The sequence below is a fragment of the Neomonachus schauinslandi genome, chromosome 8, assembly GCF_002201575.2.
Source record: "Neomonachus schauinslandi chromosome 8, ASM220157v2, whole genome shotgun sequence".
Classification (NCBI taxonomy): domain Eukaryota; kingdom Metazoa; phylum Chordata; class Mammalia; order Carnivora; family Phocidae; genus Neomonachus; species Neomonachus schauinslandi.
Window position 1 is genome coordinate 107,486,140 of NC_058410.1, and position 19,554 is coordinate 107,505,693.

Genomic DNA, 19,554 nt, shown 5'->3' on the forward strand with positions numbered 1-19,554 from the left:
AAAAAGTCTTCACTGAGGTTGTTCATTCAGTGCATTTGTTATTGAATTAAGTTTCATTTCAAAAAGGATTTACAGCAACTTAAGAATACATCCAATGTAAGAAGACAGTATTACAAAATAGATGTACAAAGAGGGCAAAACCAGAATAAAGGTAGGAAAATAAAATGAAATCAAGATAACATGTTTATTATAAAGGCAGATAATATAATTTCCAAATAGCTACTATAGACAGGCTCTGTTTCCAAACATTTGACTCCCGTTTCCCAAAAGCTTCAACAAAAGGAAACGCAATCAACAATAACAAAATCACTGCTGTGTTGCAATAAAATTCTGTTTACAGACACCAACATTTTGAATTTCCTATCATTTTCACATGCCACAGATACCATCCTATTGATTTTTTCCAAGTATTTAAAAATATAAAAACTATTCTTAGCTTATGGTGGTGCCAGTAACAGACTGAAGGTAAGATCTGGCCGGTGGAGCCACAGTTTGCTGATCCCTGGCCTATACAATAAAAAATGTCCCATCCCAAATGCCAAGAGTTGAGAAGACCTATGGAACTGCTAAGCATTATCCCTCAGAAGTATATTATCAAGTTTTTTCCAACTTTTTCTTAAGATGCAAGCCAAATGTGTAACAAAAATTACATTCAATAAAAACAATTCTAAGACAGATTTTAAAAAGTACGCTGCAAATATTATATAGCTTTCTTCCATTTCAAGCATAAAATATAAAAAAACCTAGATATATGTATAAATTTAGTGAGTGGGGACCAGGAATGCTAAACATAATACTATTTTAAAAATAGCTTCTCTTACAGTCTTATCCTTGAGGACTTCATTTTTCTTAACTGAATTCTTAAATAGGAATTAAATGGCAGAGTCCGGAGGTTTTATTCTCTGTCAAGTTGCTGAAGTATGTATTCTCAGGCAAGATCATATAATTTCAGCCAGGAAGGTAATCTTGCTAACATCTTCCTAAAATTCAGGAAATTAACTCAAGTCGGCACTATTTGATAGCTACCCCGCTAATGTACAAGGATAAAGTCAACAGAGTAAAAGCAAGCAAATTTTCTTAGAAAATTATTTAAGTCTACTCTAAAACAAACATTAAAAGATAAAAGTTCTAAGGTTTTTTCAAATATTTTATTGAGATGAAATTCACAGAACATAAAAACTACTCTGTGGTATTTGTTACATTCATACTGCTGTACCACTAGCACCTCTATAGAATTTCAAAACATTTCTATTACTTCAAAGTAAAACCCCACACCCATTAAGCAGTTTTTCCCCATTCTCTCCTTCCCTGGCCCTTGGCAATCACCAGTATGAGCTCTGTCTACAGATTTACCTCTTCTGTATATTTTATATCAATGGAATCATACAATATGTGATCTTTAGTGCCTGGCTTCTTTCACTTAGCAAGTTTTGGCAGGTTCATCCAAGTTGTACCATGTAGCAGTATTTCATTCCTTTTTATGTCAAAGTAATATTACATTACTGAATCATTTTGCATCCCATTTAGCAATGTACAAGGGCTCTAATTTTTCTACATCCTTGCCAACATGTACATTCCTTCTTTTTGATTATAGCCATCTTAGTGGGTGTGAAGTGGTTTCAATGTGCATTTCCCTAATAACTAATGATGCTGAACATGTTTTCATGTGTTTGTTGATCATTTGTATTATATCTTCTTTGGAGAAAGGTCTATTCAAGTCCTTTGCCCATTTTTAATGGGGTTGTTTGCAGTTTTGTTCTTGAGTTGTTATATATTCTGGATACTAGACCCTTGTCAGATACATTAAGCTCCCCCTTATCCACGGCTTCAGGCACTCCCAGGGCAACTGCAGACTGGAAGCTGACAGTCCTTCTGATGCATGGTCAGAAGGTCAACAGTAGCCTAACATTACATCACAATGCCTATGGCATTCACCTCACTTCATCTCATCAAAGTAGGCAGGCATTTTATCATCTCACATCATCACAGTACAATATTATAAGAGCAAATGAGTGCGTGCACATTCACATAACTTTTATTATAATATACTGTTATGATTGTTCTATTTTATTATTAGTTACTGTCAGTCTCTTACTGTGCCTAATTTATAAATTAAATTTTATCATAGATATGTATGTATAGGAAAAAACATAGTATATGTAGGGTTTGGTACCACCCATGATTTCAGGCATTAACAGGGGGTCTTGGAACATATCCTCCATGCGTAAGGTGGGACTACTGGATATGATTTGTAGACGTTTTCTCCCATAGTTTTATACCAGTTTTCAATTTTTTAAAAAGCACAGCTCTTTTTGTCAAATATAGCTTTGTCTATTTGTATTTTTACAAATGGAACTCCAATACAATATATAAAAGAGATAACAGAGCTCCTCCAATAGAAGTGGAGAAATCTGAAATCCTAATCACTGGGCATCTATCTGTCACAAATCCTAAAACACTTACACAAAGCAAATTAAACACAAAATATATGTTTTCCATAGCACTCAATCATTTCACACAAATTTTAATCTGTCCTAAACACAGTGGAACACAGTCTAAAAGACACTGTCCTACACCATAAAGTCTCGGTCAAATTTTGATACCTGTAAGGTATGTGCACCAGGAAGTACTATTAATGTTCCTTTGTCCCAAATCTATATCAGACCTACTAACAATGTATAGTACTTCGAATGTACCTACCTCTCTGCCATTTAAAAATAAAATCTGAAATAAGGATCTTCAATCAAACATTAAACTGTCAGAAATAGCAGCAGAGATTTAAGTATTTATTAAGAGTCTACTACAACATTACAAATATCATTTAGAGAAAATTAATGCAGAATCAACAATTTTAAAAAGCACATATTTACAGCTGGAGTGACTATAATCTGTACTGAGCAGTATACTATCTTTATACTTGGTCCCATCATATATCCAATGACACTGATAGGCTAGATAGTGATTAGGACTGGCTACCAGTACACTTACAGAAAAGAAAGGTATCTAGCCTACCAAATCTTAGTCACAACAAATATACAAAAACCAAACAAGTTAACTAGTCTCTACGTATAGGAAAAATAATCCTTCAATGATAAATGAGGACTTAAAGCAAAAACTCAAATAATAAATCCAAATTAAATTTCCAGAATTTCAAGTGAGTACTACCAGCAATGTATGGCACCCATAAAATGCAAAGAACTTTCAAAGTATATCTGGCCACTGGTAATAGTGTCGGGACTATTTTGCTTATCCGTTTCTCATAACCTAATTCCTATGTCTGAAAGTATTTCAATTCGTGGTTAAAACAGTATTTCCTTAAAAACAACTTTGTGAAAATGTTTTTACCTCTTCTTCCTCAATTTCAGAGGTGTTAAGTTCATGTTTTTGACAGTAAGGACCCTCTTTCCAAGCTTCAGTATCACCACAGTCACAGAAACCTCCACCTCCTGATGTTGTCATCTTGAAAAAAAATTGTAAAGTATCTTGTCAATAAGTATTTAGTGAGGGCTATCAGATTATAAATAAGAATATCAAGTGCTAAGGAAATAACAATGCTAAAGTGTTTAATTTCTTTGGAGGAGGAAAATTAAATAAAAGGCAAACCTCTCAATGTTTTAAAGCTTAAATAAGCCTAAGCTAATTTAAGCGATTTCGAAATAAAATAAGCTACTCTGTAATGTCTAATAAACTGCAGATATTTTAAAGAGCTAAAATGTGTCCACCTACAGGACTTCCTTAATTAGGAAAGTCATGAGGGTTTTCCTGCTGGGTTTTGGTATAATGATGGTATCAATGCCACCAGGTTATAGTGCTCTAATGTAATGTAACAGATTCTAGTTATAAAGATACCTATAGTTGCTTTCCCCCAGGAGAGTCTAGTGAGAGTGCTACATCTGCATTAGAGAAAGTGACCAACAAAAACTATAGAAATAGTTTGTTTTCTTTTCTAATACCCTCTAAATAGCATTCTTTGACAAGGAAAGAAGCTCAGGAAATGTAAAAGTAAGACTGTCTAGTGAGGAAGTTTTCACCACCTGCAGGGTTCAAGAATTATTCATACTTCCCTAAGATAGGGCAATGATTCAAGGAATCTGGCAAGACAGAACTTATTATTTAATTATTAGAAATTCTGCTTTAAAAAAAAATACTGTGAGAGTTTAGGAGCGGGTATTTGATGCAAATTTTAAAATGAGCCCTATCATATTCTGCCCCCAAAAAAGTATCTGTGTGTTATATATCACAATATAATTAACGTAAACCCTCAAATGACAGTTATTCCCAGGGGCTGAAATGATATATGCCAAGAAACATGGGCAGGCAGCCATTTGGAAAATGATAACCCTACAGCTTCTGTGCTTCTTACGGTTACCCAAGATAGGTAGAGCAGCTTAAAGGAAACTGGGATTCTCTTACTGATTTATGAAACTGAAGAGAACATACAAAGATCCAAAGGGTCCGATTTTGTATCTGTTTTAGTATTTGTATATATATTTGTATATTTAGTATATTTTAGTATACTAAAATTTAGTATTTTAGTATTTAGTCATTATTATCAATACTCGGGTAGAGTGAAGAAAAACAAACAGGAGGAAAAGTCCTGAGCCAACAGGGCTCCTGAATTAATAACAAGATTGCAATATTCCCTTTCTACGATTTCATTTGAGATTACGGTGCAAAGTTCTAGCTACTAACACTTCCCTAACTTCTGAATGTTCAAGGCTTTGTCTTCAATATCCAGTAGAGGAACCAACCAGGATAGGCTTAGCAATACTCTGCCTTTGTTCATATCCCTGATTTAAAAGCAAACATACCTGATTTTTGGAAAAGTACTGGCTACATTATAACAGTAGAAAAATAATAAAATTGGTGGGTGTCATATTGTGGGGTTGGGCCCTCTTCTACAATGTAGCAGATGCCTCTTTAATATTAAGAAATGACAAATCTTCTGTAGAAGATGACCAACAGATAGAATATTTCTTAAATTTCCTGACACTTTTCCTTACTCCTTTCTCACACATCCTTCCCTTCAGACTCTCCCTCCCGCTTTTACCTCTCACCTTTACCCTCTGGTTTTTGATAACCTTCTGCATAAACCTAGAATTATGAAAGTAATAAACATAAGGAAATAGCAAAACAAACTAGCTGAAAACCAATATGTAGGAACTGGTATCTGTGCTGTCTTTCCTAAACCATGTGTTCAAGCAGTCTGGATTCACAATTCATTTCTATACTGTTAGCAGAGAAATTTAGCATGTTTAACAGTATTTAAATAATACATTTTTTAAACCACTCTCCTCCATTATAATGTTAAATCTTGGAATTTAAAAAAGGCACAAAAGGTATCTAACATAAAATATAATAGTGGGTATGGTTATTATCTGGACATTACTAACCCTATATCGATGGTCTCTGTGAATACTTCCCAAAAAGCACTCCATGCATAAAACACAAGTTGGATCAACTGCACAGTCTCTGTAAAGTTAAAGAAAAAAAAAATCAGAGTGTCATAAAATAACTGTGTATTCCACAACATAATATTTCAGTTGGAATCCATCCTAGAAGAGCCAGAATAGTGAATTGCCTTGGTGTTAGAAGAAAGGAATATTATTTCCAAAGATCTGTCAGATCTTTAAGGAAGTCAGCTTAAGAACCTGCTTCTCACACTACTGGATGTGTATTATATCTCATACTAGATTTGGGGAAATCACATTTTTATCTCATTTCAGTTGTTTCATTTGCTTTCATCATACTGCCAGTTAGATACATTTACAGATTGTATCTTAAAGAAGAGAATCCCTATACTTCCATGAAATGAGATGGGGAGTTACGAAAATCTTTAAATTCCCCGTTATCCTAGTTACTGTAACCTGATAGGCAACCATTCTTCTGTGCTTACTGTGTGACCTTTTATTATGTTCCTGCAAAATGTTTTTGAGTGCATGTATTTTTAATGCATGTAACTCTTATTGTGTTGTATATCTCATTCTGTTACTTTTTCACTTCCATAACATAGTCCATTCATTTTGTAAGTGAATATCTGATCTGCTGCTTCTAATCACTACATAATATGCCATGGCATTTTTCCAAAGTATTTTCTCTCTCTACTCTCCCTATACTGGACACCTGAATTACCTCTAATGCCTTTCTACCATATAAAATGCTGTAATAGAAACAGTATAAATGTTCTCTTACAGATGTGTCTGAGACTTTCTTTGGCATATAAACTCAGGAGCAGAATTGCTGGGTCATATACATGTCAAGTTCTTAATCTGAATGCCATACTACTGTCCAGAGTGGCTACATATCCCCCACCAGTGTATGAGGGTTTTTATAACCCTGCATCTTCATTGCATTTGGTTTTATCTAGTTTTCTTTTTTAAAAAAGATTTTATTTATTTAACAGAGAGAGAGAGAGCACAAGTAGGCAGAGTGGCAGGCAGAGGGAGAGGGAGAAGCAGGCTCTTTTTCTTTTTTTTAAAGATTTTATTTATTTGACAGAGAGATAGAGAGCACAAGTAGGCAGAGTAGCAGGCAGAAGGAGAGGGAGAAGCAGGCTCTCCGCTGAGCAGGGAGCCGGACACGGGGCTCAATCCCAGGACCCTAGGATCATGACCTGAGCCAAAGGCAGCCGCTTAACTCACTAAGCCACCCAGGCGCCCCGGTTTTATCTAGTTTTCTAATATGTGCAAGGCCAACATATTTGAAATGGTATCTTATTGTTTTAATTTGCATGTCCCCAATTGTTAATATGTTTGATCAACTCTTCATATGCTTATTGATTTTGGGGTTTCCTTTTCTATAACCTGTCTTTGCCCATTTTCCTGCTGGGATTGCTTTATTTTATTTGCACAATCTAATCTAGAGAATATAATCACTTGGCAATATTAAACACTGCTAATATTGTCTCCCATTTGTTACCTGTGTATTAATTTTGCCTATGGGTCCTTTGTTAAATAGAACTACCTATTTTGATGCAATTAAATTCACACATACACATGTAATTGGTTTGTATCTTGAGGTATTAAGAAGTTCTTTCCTGGGGCGCCTGGGTGGCTCAGTTGCTACACGTCTGCTTTGGCTCAGGTCTTGATCCCAGGGTCCTGAGACTGAGCCCCTCATCAGGCTCCCTGCTCAGCGGGGAGCCTGCTTTTCCCTCACCCTCTGCTGCTCCCCCTGCTTGTGCTCTCTCTCTCAAATAAATAAATTAAACCTTAAAAAAAAAAAGGGGTAGTTCTTTCCCCAAACCCAGGTCACAAAAATATCCTTTATTTTCTTCTATTAACCTTTTGGTTTTATCTTCCACATTTAGGTGGAATACATTACACCTCTGCATATGATGTAGAATAAAGTTTTATTTCTCAATATATACTGAGCTCTTTTTTTCCAACACCATCTACTAAACGACTTTTTATCTATCGGTTGTAGTGTCATCTTTATATTAAGTTCCCACATCTCCTTGGGTCTAAATCTAAGCTAACAGGTGGGAGTAGTCTATTTGTTCCTACACCATACCACACTATATTACTAGGGCTTTGTAGTAGATCTTAATATCTGGCGGGGTAAGTTCCCTTTTATTCCTTTTTTTAAAATGTTGACTTAGCTATTCACAAACTCTTCTTTATTCGTCCATATATCACTTAGGGTAAGTGTATAGGGTCTCTCAAAAATACCCAGCTAAAATTTTGACAGAGGTTACTCAGAATTTATTGATAAACTTCAGGAGTAAGAACATTGTTATAAAAGAAAATCATCACGGGGCGCCTGGGTGGCTCCCAGTAGTTGGGCGTCTGCCTTCGGCTCAGGTCATGATCCCAGGGTCCTGGGATTGAGCCCCACATCAGGCTCCCTGCTCATCAGGAAGCCTGCTTCTCCCGCTCCCACTCCCCCTGCTTGTGTTCCCTCTCTCACTGTGTCTCTTTCTGTCAAATAAATAAATAAAATCTTAAAAAAAAAAAAAAAGAAAATCATCATGTCCATGATTATTTCTTAAGTTTTCTACTGAAGTTAAAAAGTTTTCTTCATATGAATTCTCTATATTTTTGATCAGATTATATCTAGATACTCTCTAGGTTTTATTTTAAATGATACATATTTTTTTTTATAAAGATTTTATTTATTTATTTGAGACAGAGAGAATGAGAGAGAGAGAGCACATGAGAGGGGGGAGGGTCAGAGGGAGAAGCAGGGTCCCCGCCGAGCAGGGAGCCCAATGCGGGACTCGATCCCGGGACTCTGGGATCATGACCTGAGCCAAAGGCAGTCGCTCAACCGACTGAGCCACCCAGGCGCCCTAAATGATACATATTTTTAAAAAATCTTTTTCTAGTTGCTTAAGGATGATGAAAAGAAATAGCATTGCTTTTTAGTACCGTTGATGAACTCAAGGCAGTTCTAACAGCTTGTTGAATTCTGTTGTGTTTTTCTCCCAGGCTAAATGAATATATGGTCTTGTATATAATGACAATTTTATCTCTTTCCTTACAATATTTACACCTTTTTATTTTTCTTCCTTTATACTGTTGACAAGGACCTCCAGTGATATATTAAACAGCAGCAGTAAGAGTAGGCATCCTTGTCTTGCTTTAGACATTAAAGAAAAACGTATTTAAAGGTTCTCCATTAGTATTATGCTCACAGGTTTACTAAGAAAGTGACCTAGGGAAAAAAAAAAATCAAGCATATATCTTGCCTTTCCTATATAAAATGTATTTGAAGCTAATCAAAGGACTGTGTTTCTTTTATAAAAGACAAGCTAATAAGGAAATGGTAAGTTAGAATATTTTGTTACCTCCTAATAAAATAATGATCTAGACAACAAGCATCAGTGACTGCTAAAACATTAGATAAAAAGGCTAATGAAGACCTTTTAAATGGTTGCATCTGCCAGGTACCTAAACCCACTGATCATCTTAAACAAAAAAAACCAGACAAGCATCACGTGCTTCCTGACATGAAGAATTAAGCACATCAATATTTATGAAGTTATTATTCACCCCCCAATACCATGTAACAATTTAATCATGCCTAACTACCTGTTTAGATGACATACAGGGAATGAAGAAACATGTTAAGCAACACCATGGGGACACAATAAACAAATCCAGACTGGAAAATTCCACAGGATAAATAACCTGGTTTCTTAGTAACATAAATGGAAAAAAGAAGAAAAAAAAAAGGAGAGGAGCTATTACAGATTAAAAGAAAAAATGAGGAATAACAGCCAAATGCAATGTGTGGACTTTGAATCCACATATGAGTCAATCAGGACAACCCCACTCAGGCTAGATGCTAGATAATGTTAAGGAATTGTGTTAATTTTTTTAGGATGTTAATGGTTGTAGAGAAAAAAAAGCTATATTCTGAATAAAAGGGCATGCTATCTGGAATTTGCTTTAAAATAATCTGGCAGGTGGGCGCCTGGGTGGCTCACTTGGTTAAGCATCGGACTTGATTTTGGCACAGGTCATCTCAGGGTCATGAGATTGAGTCCCTTGCATTAGGATCTACACAGGGCATGGAGCCTGCTTAAAATTCTGTTTGCCCCCCCCACCCCACGTTTTTGCTCTCTTTCTCCCAGGATCCTGGGATCATGACCTGAGCCAAAGGCAGACACTTAACTGACTGAGCCACCCAGGTATCCCTGCTCTCTCTTAAAAAAAATAATCTGGCAGGGCAAGAAAAAAAAGTGTGTGTCTATGTGTGTGCATAAAAAGGGATGCCATATATTGGTAATAGCTGAAGCTGAGCAATGAGTACATGTCAGATTTATGATACCATTCATTCACTCTATTTTTAATATGTTTGAAAATGTCCGTAACAAAAAGTTTCTAAAAATCCAACACCCAAATATTCAGTAGTTTGCTGAAAATTTATATCATAAACAATTACTGAAATTTATAAAATGCTTTCCAGAATCATCCCAGAAAAAGTTTTCTTCTCTATTAAAATGGTGAAGGGGCACCTGGGTGGCTCAGTCGGTTAAGCGACTGCCTTCGGCTCAGGTCATGATCCTGGAGTCCCGGGATCGAGTCCCGCATCAGGCTCCCTGCTCAGCAGGGAGTCTGCTTCTCCCTCTGACCCTCCTCCCTCTCGTGCTGTCTCTCATTCTCTCTCGCAAATAAATAAATAAAATCTTTAAAAAAAAAATGGTGAATTACACTAATAATTGTTTTAGAGATGAACTATTTAGATTCCTGAACTAAAATCCATTTGATTATGATGCATTATTCTTTTAGTATATTCCTGGATTCAGATAGCTAATATTTTATTTAGGATCCTTTCAGCTACATTAATAAAAGAAATGGCTTTAGAATCTCTTGAATTTATCAGGGATTGAAAACAAGATTATATTAGGCTCATAAAGAGTTAAGGCAGTTTTCACTTTTTCCATTTTTTGTAGTAACTGTAAAAGAGGAATGAATTTTCCTTTGAAATTTAGTAGGCCTTACCTATACAGTCATACCTAATTTGTGGAAGGGAAGATCTTTGATTACCATTCCAATGTTTTTCATACTGTATTCAAGCTGCTTATCATTTTTCTATGAATTTATCCATTTCATCTAAGTTTTTGAATTTTTTAGCATTTAGTTTTTCATAATTCTTATATTTCAGAGGCTGCCAAACTTTCTTTAGTGTCTCCATAGTTTTTCTTTTTTTTTTTTCAGGGTACCACTAGACTAAAAGAAACAACTGTTCTGTTTATCAAATAAGGCTCAAACAACTTAATAACTATTGGTCACTGAACAATTTTTTTAAAAGATTTTATTTATTTTAGAGAGAGAGAGAGCGCACATGAAGGGGGGAGGGTCAGGGGAGAAGCCGACTCAGGGAGCCCAATGCAGGACTTGATACCGGGACTCCAGGATGATGACCTCAGCTGCCTAACCAACTGAGCCACCCAGGCACCCCTACTGAACAATTTTTTAACACTTAGAATCAAATTGGACACTGCTACCTTCATTGCCTATTCCACAAAGTATCTGCTTTTCAATCATAGCAATGTTGAGGACCTAGTTTTGTAACACATGACATCATCAAAAGGAATGCAGTTAAGTGTGTTTCTCAATTTTCATTTTGAATTTTATGTATCTGCATTCTTCTTATTCAGTCTTGCAAGGAAATTGGCTTAACAATTCCAAAGAGTTAGTATATCTCAACTTTTTACTTTTATTTTCTGACCTTTTCTCTTTTTCCTTTGCGTGTGCTCAATTGTTCTTCTAATCTACTGAGCTGAATGTTTACCCTACTTATTTTTATTTTTTCTTTGAAATATTTTCACTCATAGAAAAGGTGCAAGAACAGTAGAGTTCCTTTATACCCTAACCAAATTTTTCCTCATGTTAACAATAATACAAGGAAATTAATACTGGTACAATATTATTAACTACAGCCCTTAATCAGAAGTAATCAGTTTTCCCACTATGGTCCCTTTTTCTCTTTCAGGATACAAGATCCCACATTGTATTAGATGGCATGGCTCCTTAAGTCTCCTCCAAATTCTAACAGTTCCTCAGTCTTTTCTCAATTTTTGTGACCATACCCTTTTGAAGAGTACTGGTTAGTTATTTTGTAGAGGTCCCACAATTTGGGTTTGTTTGACATGTTCATGATTAGATTAAGTTATGCATTTTTGGCAAGGATACTACAGAAGTGATGTTGCCGGAAGTGATGCTCTGTTCGTCTCAGTACACTGTAACAGGGGGCACATGATGCTGATTTGATATGCTGTAGTACTGGTGGCATTAACTTTGCTTACTTGGTTAAGATGGTGTCTGCCAGATTCCTTCACTGTGAAGTTGCTATTGTACCTTTTATAATTAATGTATTTGGGGAGAGACTTTGAGACTATGCAAATATCCTCCTATAAATATCCTTTCTTAAACTTTCATCCACTACTTTTAGCACCTTACCAATGGGTCTTGTCTACAGTTACTGCTATGTTCTTTGCCTAACGGTAACTTTCTATCCTGCATTCCTGTCTTATTTTATTAATTGGAATTTTTCAGTATGTGAAAACTACTGAAAACATCCCTTCTCTCCCATTTATTTATTCATCCAAATACTTATATATCAGTGCAGACTCGTGAATATTTTATTCCATGGGTTATAGTTTAATCCAATCATTATTTTATCAAACTGTTTCAACTGTGGCCATCAGGAGCTCTTTCTGGTTGGCTCCTGTGCCCTTTCAACATGTCCCCTCCTTTTCTTGGGGGGAGGGAGCAACACAAGATGTTTCAAACTTAATTTGTATTTTCTCTGTCCCAGCCCTGGAATCAATCATTTCATCATGGAGCTCTGATTCCTTTTACTGGACACTGGTATTTAGAAAACAGTATCTGGGTACTAGATGTGCTCACTGCTACAGGAGTTCCATTGTTTCTAGGCCCTTTCAGCAGACAAAACCAAGAAATGTATGTATGTATAGCTATTTTTTGATATTTTTTTTCATTGTGATAAGTATACTCTTCAATCTCCACCTCCTATTTCCCCCATCTCCCACCAACCTCCCTTCTGGTAACCATCAGTTCGTTCTCTATAGTTAAAGAGTCTGTTTCTTAGCTTGTCTCTCTCTTTTCTCCGCTTGTTTGCTTTGTTTCTTAAATTTCACATATGAATATGATCATATGGTATTTGTCTTTGACTTATTTCGCTTAGCATTATTCTCTCTAGCTTTATCCACATTGTTGCAAATAGCAAGATTTCTTTTTTTCTAATGGCTGAATAATATTCCATTGTATAATATATACCACATCTTCTTTACCCATTCATCTATCGATGGACACTTAGGCTGCTTCCATAGTTTGGCTATTGTGAATAATGCTGTAATAAACACAGAGGTGCATGTATCCTCTGAATTAGTGGTTTTGTATTTTGGGGGTAAATACCCAGTAGTATGATTACTGGATCATTGGGTAGTTCTTTTTTTTAAGTTTTTGAGGAAGCTCCATACTGTTTTCCACAGTGGCTGCACCAGTTTGCATTCCTACCAACAATCCATGAGGGTTGCTTTTTATTCACATCCTTGTCAATACTTGGTTGCTTATTTTGATTTTAGCCATTCTGACAGGTGTGAGGTGGTACTACACTGCAGTTTTGATTTGTAATTCCCTGATGAATGATGTTGAGCATCTTTTCATGTGTCTGTTGGCCATCTATATGTCTTCTTTGGAGAAATGTCTATTCATGTCTTCTGCCCATTTTTAAACTGGATTGTTTTTTGGATATTGAGTTGTATGAGTTCTTTATATATTTTGGATACTAACCCTTTATCAGATATGTCATTTGCAAATAGCTTCTTCCATTCAGTAGGTTTCCTTTTAGTTTTGTTGATTGTTTCCTTCACTGTGCGTAAGTTTTATTTTGAGGAAATCCCAAAAGTTTATTTTTGCTTTTATTTCTCCTGCCTCAGGAGACATAACTAGAAAAATACTGCTATGGCTAATGTCAGAGAGATTACTGTCGATGCTCTTTTCAAGGATTTTTATGGTTTCAGGTCTCACATTTAGGTGTTTAATCCATTTTCAACTTATTTTTGTGTATGATGAAAGAACGTGGTCTAGTTTCATTCTTTTACATGTGGCTATCCAGTTTTTCCAACACCATTTGTTGAAGAGACTGTTTTTTCCCATTGTGTATCCATACCTTCTTTGTTGAAGATTAATTGACCATACACTTTAGGTTTATTTCTGGGTTTTCTATTCTGTTCCATTGATCTGTGTACCTATTTTTATGCTAGTACCATACTGTTTTAATTACTACCACTTTGGGGCGCCTGGGTGGCTCAGTCAGTTAAGTGTCCAACTCTTGATTTTGGCTCAGGTCATGATCTCACTCAGGGTCCTGGATCGAGCCCTGCACTGGGTTCCATGCTCAGCGGGGAGTCTGCTTGAGGATTTCTCTCCCTCTGCTCATGCACGCACACACACTTCTCTCTCTCATAAATAAATAAATCTTAAAAAAAATTACTACCACTTTTTTAAAAAAAGATTTTATTTATTTATTAGAGAGAAAGAACACACGAGCAAGGGGGGAAGGGCAGAGGAAGAGGGAGAAGCAGACTCCCCGCTGAGCAGGGAGCCTGATGCGGAACTCGAACCCAGGACCCTGCGATCATGACCTGAGCCAAAGGCAGATGCTTAACAGACTGAGCCACCCAGGTGCCCTACCACTTGGTAATACAACTTGAAATCTGGAATTTTAATAATACTTCTTCCAACCCATGAACATTCCATGGAATGTCTTTCCATTTCCTTGCATTGTCTTGAATTTCTTTCATCAGTGTTCTATAGTTTTCAGAGTACAGATGTTTTACCTCTTTGGTTAGGTTTATTCCTAGATATTTTATTGTTTTTGGTGCAATTATAAATGGGATTGCTTTCTTAATTCACTTTCTGCTGCTTCATTATTAGTGTATAGTAGTTCAACAGATTTCTGTTCATTGATTTTGTAAACTGTGACTTTACTGAATTTGTTTTATTAGTTCTAGTAGCTTTTTGGTGGAGTCTTTAGGGTTTTCTATATAGTATCATGTCACCTGCAAACAGTGAGAGTTTTACTTCTTCCTTACCAATTTGGATGCCTTTTATTTATGTTCTCTAATTGCTGTGGCTAGGACTTCCAGTACTATGTTGCGTAAAGGTGGCGAGAGTGGACATTCTTGTCTTGTTCCTGACCTTAGGGGGAAAGCTCTCAGTTTTTCACCATTAAGTATGATGTTGGCTGTGCGTTTTTCGTATAAGGCCTTTATTATGCTGAGATATGTTCCCTCTAGGCCTACTTTGCGGAGGGTTTTTATCATGAATGGATGTTGTACTTTGTCAAATGCCTTTTCTGCATCTACAGAAATAATTATATGGTTTTTATCCTTCCTCTTACTGATGTGACGTATCATGTAGATTGTTTTGTGAATATCGAACCATCCTTGCGTCCTAGGAATAAATCCCACTTGATCGTGGTGTACAATTTTTTTTAATGTATTGTTGGATTCGGTTTGCTGATATTTTGTTGTGGATTTTTGCATCTATATTCATGAAAGATACTGGCCTGAAGTTCTCTTTTTTTGTGGTGTCTTTACCTGGTTTTGATATACTGGCCTCTCTTGTATTTTTTGCCATAGTTTGAGAAGAATAGGCATTAACTCTTCCCTAAATGTGTTACAGAATTCACCTGTGAAGCTGTCTGGTCCTGGACTCTTGTTTATTGGGAATTTTTAAATTACTGATTCAATTTCATTGCTGGTAATTGGCCTGTTCAAATTTTCTATTTCTTCCTGTTTTAGTTTTGGTAGGTTGTTATGTTTCTAGGAATTTATCCATTCCTTCTAAGTTGTCCAATTTGTTGGCATATAGGTTTTCATAATATTCTGTAACAACTGTTTGTATTTCTGTGGTGTTGGTTATTATTTCTTTCACTAGTGATTTTGTTCACTTGGGTTTTCCCTCTCTTTTTTTAAATGAGTCTTGCTACAGGTTTATCAATTTTGTTGATCTTTTCAAAGAACCACGTCTTGGTTTCATTGATCTGTTTTGTTTTTTTTTTTAAGTTTCTGTATCATTTATTTCTGCTCTACTCTTTATTATTTCCTTCCTTTTGCTGGGTTTGGGTTTTGTTTTTTTTCTAGCTCCTTTAGGTATAAGGTTAGGTTGTTTGAGATTTTTCTTGCTTCTTGAGGTAGGCCTATATTGCTATAAACTTCCCTCTTAGAATCACTTTTGCTACATCCCAAAGATTTTGGACTGTTGTGTTTTTGTTTTCATTTGTTTCCACCACATAGCTTATTTTTAACCTTCTTTTTTTCTTGGCAAATATTTTTAAAGTATGTATTTCCTACTAAATACTTTCAACATGAATAAATATATTTGAATAAATATGAATAAATATATTCAACATGAATAAATATATGTGTTGAATAAATATACTCAACACATAATGTTTTTATCATTCAGTTCTATTTCTAAATTTCCTTAGTAATTTCAGTGATATTCTTTTACTTAATGTTGGCAATGTTAGTTTCCAAACATAAAATTTATTTAACCTACCCTTTTGTTGTTTCTAATTTTATTAAACAGAGTGGGAGAACAATCTGTATGGCTCTGAGCCCCGAGAATTAACTAAAGTTTCCTTTAATGTCAAATATACAGATCGCTTTTCAAAAATTGAGATGTAATTCACATATAAAATTCATCTTTGTAAAAATGTCCATCTGAGGGGCACCTGGCTGGCTCAGTCAGTAGAGCATGTGACATTTGATCTCAGGATCATGAGTTCAAGCCCCATGTTGAGTGTAGGCTTTATGTTAAAAACAAAAACAAATACAATGGCTTATTAATTTTTAAAAAAGTGTCCAACTTGGTAGTTTGTAGCATTACAAAGTTGCAGAAACATACCAACCAGAATGTTTGGAGAAATGTCTGTTCAGATCCTTTGCCCATTTTTTAAATTTGGTTGTCTTTTTGTGTCCCTTAGTTTTCTTTTTTTTTTTTTAAGATTTATTTATTTGACAGAGAGAGACACAGAGAGAGAGGGAACACAAGCAGGGGGAGTGGGAGAGGGAGAAGCAGACTTCCCGCTGAGCAGGGAGCCCAATGCGGGGCTCGATCCCAGGACCCTGGGATCATGACCTGAGCCAAAGGCAGACGCTTAACGACTGAGCCACCCAGGCAGCCCTGTGTCCCTTAGTTTTCAACGATAAATTCTTTTTGTCAGAGATGAAAACTGCCATTCCAGCTTTCTACTGTATCATACTTTTGGCTGGTGTTTTTTTCTCCACTGTTTCTATTCCTATTTTTAGTGACTTCCAGTTTTACTTTGCCTCTCATAGACAGCATTTCTGGATTTCTTTTTTTCTTTTTTTTTTTTTTAAGATTTTATTTATTTATTTGAGACAGAGAGAATGAGAGAGAGAGAGTACATGAGAGGGGGGAGGGTCAGAGGCAGAAGCAGGCTCCCTGCCAAGCTGGGAGCCCGACGCGGGACTCGATCCCGGGACTCCAGGATCATGACCTGAGCCGAAGGCAGTCGCTTAACCAACTGAGCCACCCAGGCGCCCCCATTTCTGGATTTCTAAAAATCAACCTGAGAGCCACTGTCTTTACATAATTATAAAGAAAAGTAAAGCCAGACCCTTCTTCTCTAAGAGCCCATCATTTAACAGAAAAGACAAATGTGTGCAGTTACAGGACCAGCTGTTAATTGCCATAGTAAAGGTATGTTGGTTTGGTGAAAGCACACACAGGTCCCTGAGATTTTAGAGCTTTAGCAAAAGCAGTCATCTCCAAACTCTCTTGAATCATACATTCTTATTAAAATGTTTACAACATGCACTATGTAAATACATTCGTATTACACACATATATTCATAGTAATTTTACATATATCTTAAAGTTATATTTACACACTACTACTATGTAGTACTAATTAGTCCCTCAATTATACTACTGTGTAACTGGAGTCCCAGGAGTGGAAAATATGAGGCAGAAAGTATATCTGAAAAAGTAATAACCTAAACTTCCCAAATTTGGTTAAGGACATCAACTTATGATCCAAGAAACTCAAGGAACCCCATAAGGATAAAAACAAAGAACATATAGCTAGGCATATCATAACAGTCACACTGCTAAAATCCAACAATAAAGTGAAAATCTTGAAGGCAGCTAGAGAAAACCAGCAAACTTGATACAGAGTAACATAGATATCCTAATAAAAGCGGACATGATCAGAAACAACACAGGTCAGAAGACAATGGAGCAAGATCTTTAAAATGCTGAAAAGCAAAAAAAAAAAAAAAGTATCAACGCAGAATTCTATATTCAGGAGAATACCCCTAAAAAATCAGTGCAGACTTCCAGTTTCCAGTGAGCATGTAAGAAGTTTGGAGGTTGCCACACTGTCCTAACAAGTAAAAAGCTAAACAAACTGAAAAACCAACAACTCTTCTTAGATTTACAAAAGAAGTAAGGTCACAGGACAAACTGCTACCCTTGAAATTACAGAGACCAATAAAGGAGTACAGAGAAACACAACTTCTGAGAGCAGAAACCCACAAACACAGTCCTCTACAGGAACCAGTCCTGAGGAAGGGAAACCTGAACTGTACCTGACAAACTGCTGGAGGCTCAGTGTGAACATTTGAGAGATTAAAACTCCAGTCACTGGGAACCAGGGTGGGGCCCAGTCATTGGGCCCTAACATTTTGGTCAGTTTTATCTCCTGGAATTCTACTAGGTTCTCACAGTGAACATCAGAGAAAAATCCACTCGTGTTACCAGCAGGTAGGAAAAAAAGGAACCATGCTGAAATATGCAAGGGCATTCTGTTTTTTTTTTTTTTTTTTTAAAGATTTTATTTATTTATTTCAGAGAGAGAGAATGAGAGACAGAGAGCACGAGAGGGAAGAGGGCAGAGGGAGAAGCAGACCCCCTGCCGAGCAGGGAGCCCGATGCGGGACTCGATCCCGGGACTCCAGGATCATGACCTGAGCCGAAGGCAGTCGCTTAACCAACTGAGCCACCCAGGCGCCCAAGGGCATTCTGTTCTTAAAAAGTCTGCCCTTATGGGACGCCTGGGTGGCTCAGTCGTTAAGTGTCTGCCTTCAGCTCAGGTCATGATCTCAGGATCCTGGGATCGAGCCCCGCATCGGGCTCCCCGCTCAGCGGGAAGCCTGCTTCTCCCTCTCCCACTCCCCCTGCTTGTATTCCCTCTCTCGCTATGTGTCTCTCTGTCAAATAAATAACATCTTTAAAAAAAAAAGTCTGCCCTCAGAAGAGACTATAATCAGAGCCTACCTGCCAAGGTTTTATCAGAGTCTAACTGACCTGGAAAAGAGAAATATCCACTTCCAGCTCACTCTAGCCATCTTGTCCCACATAAAGACAGGTGGGGGAGGCGGGTGGTGGCAATGAAAAGCACATGAGAAGTTCAGAGTCCAGAGGTACAGGCTCACTAGAAGACTGAGATCTAATCATAGGACTACAGAATGCTTCCCCTCCCCCACACCTTACTACCACATCACTAAAGGCCTATGGAATTCCTTTTACCTGGTATATCATATGCCTGGCTATCAAAAAAAAAGCATAAGACTAAAAGGCAAAAAATTCAGTTTGAAGAGACAGAGCAAGCATCAAAATCAGGTTATGTCAGAAATGTTGGATTTATCAGATTTGAAATTTAAAACAACTGTAACTAATATATTAGGGGCTCTGATGGATATAGACAGCATGCAAGAACAGAAGGGCAATGTAAGCAGAGATGGAAATCTTAAGAAGGAACCAAAAAGAAGCGCTAGAGATCAAAACATAGTAACAGAATGAAGAATGCCTTTGATGGGCTTATTAGTAGACTGGACATAGCTGATCAAAGAATCCTTGAGTTTGAGGATATCTCAACAATCTGAAAAGCAAACAGAAAAAAGACTGAAAGAAAAACAGAACAAAATATCCACAAAATGTGAGACAATTACAAAAGATATAATGTATGTTTAACAGGAATACCAAAGAGAAAAAGAAGAAAGAAAAAGGAGGGATGCCTGGGTGGCTCAGTCGTTCACCTCACTTC

The 19,554-nt window shown here is 36.6% G+C and overlaps 1 protein-coding gene across 3 annotated transcripts in view; it reads right to left on the reverse strand.

Moving 5' to 3' along the window:
- Positions 1–19,554, reverse strand: part of UBR2 (ubiquitin protein ligase E3 component n-recognin 2) — a 115,234-nt gene that overhangs the window by 77,563 nt on the left and 18,117 nt on the right. For all 3 annotated transcript variants that reach the window (XM_044917624.1, XM_044917623.1, XM_021692132.2), the window contains exons 3-4: positions 5,394–5,472; positions 3,346–3,459 (exon numbers count right to left, since the gene is read on the reverse strand). In XM_044917624.1, coding sequence (XP_044773559.1) covers positions 3,346–3,459; positions 5,394–5,472 — 193 coding nt within the window. The remainder of the gene's footprint in view (positions 1–3,345; positions 3,460–5,393; positions 5,473–19,554) is intronic.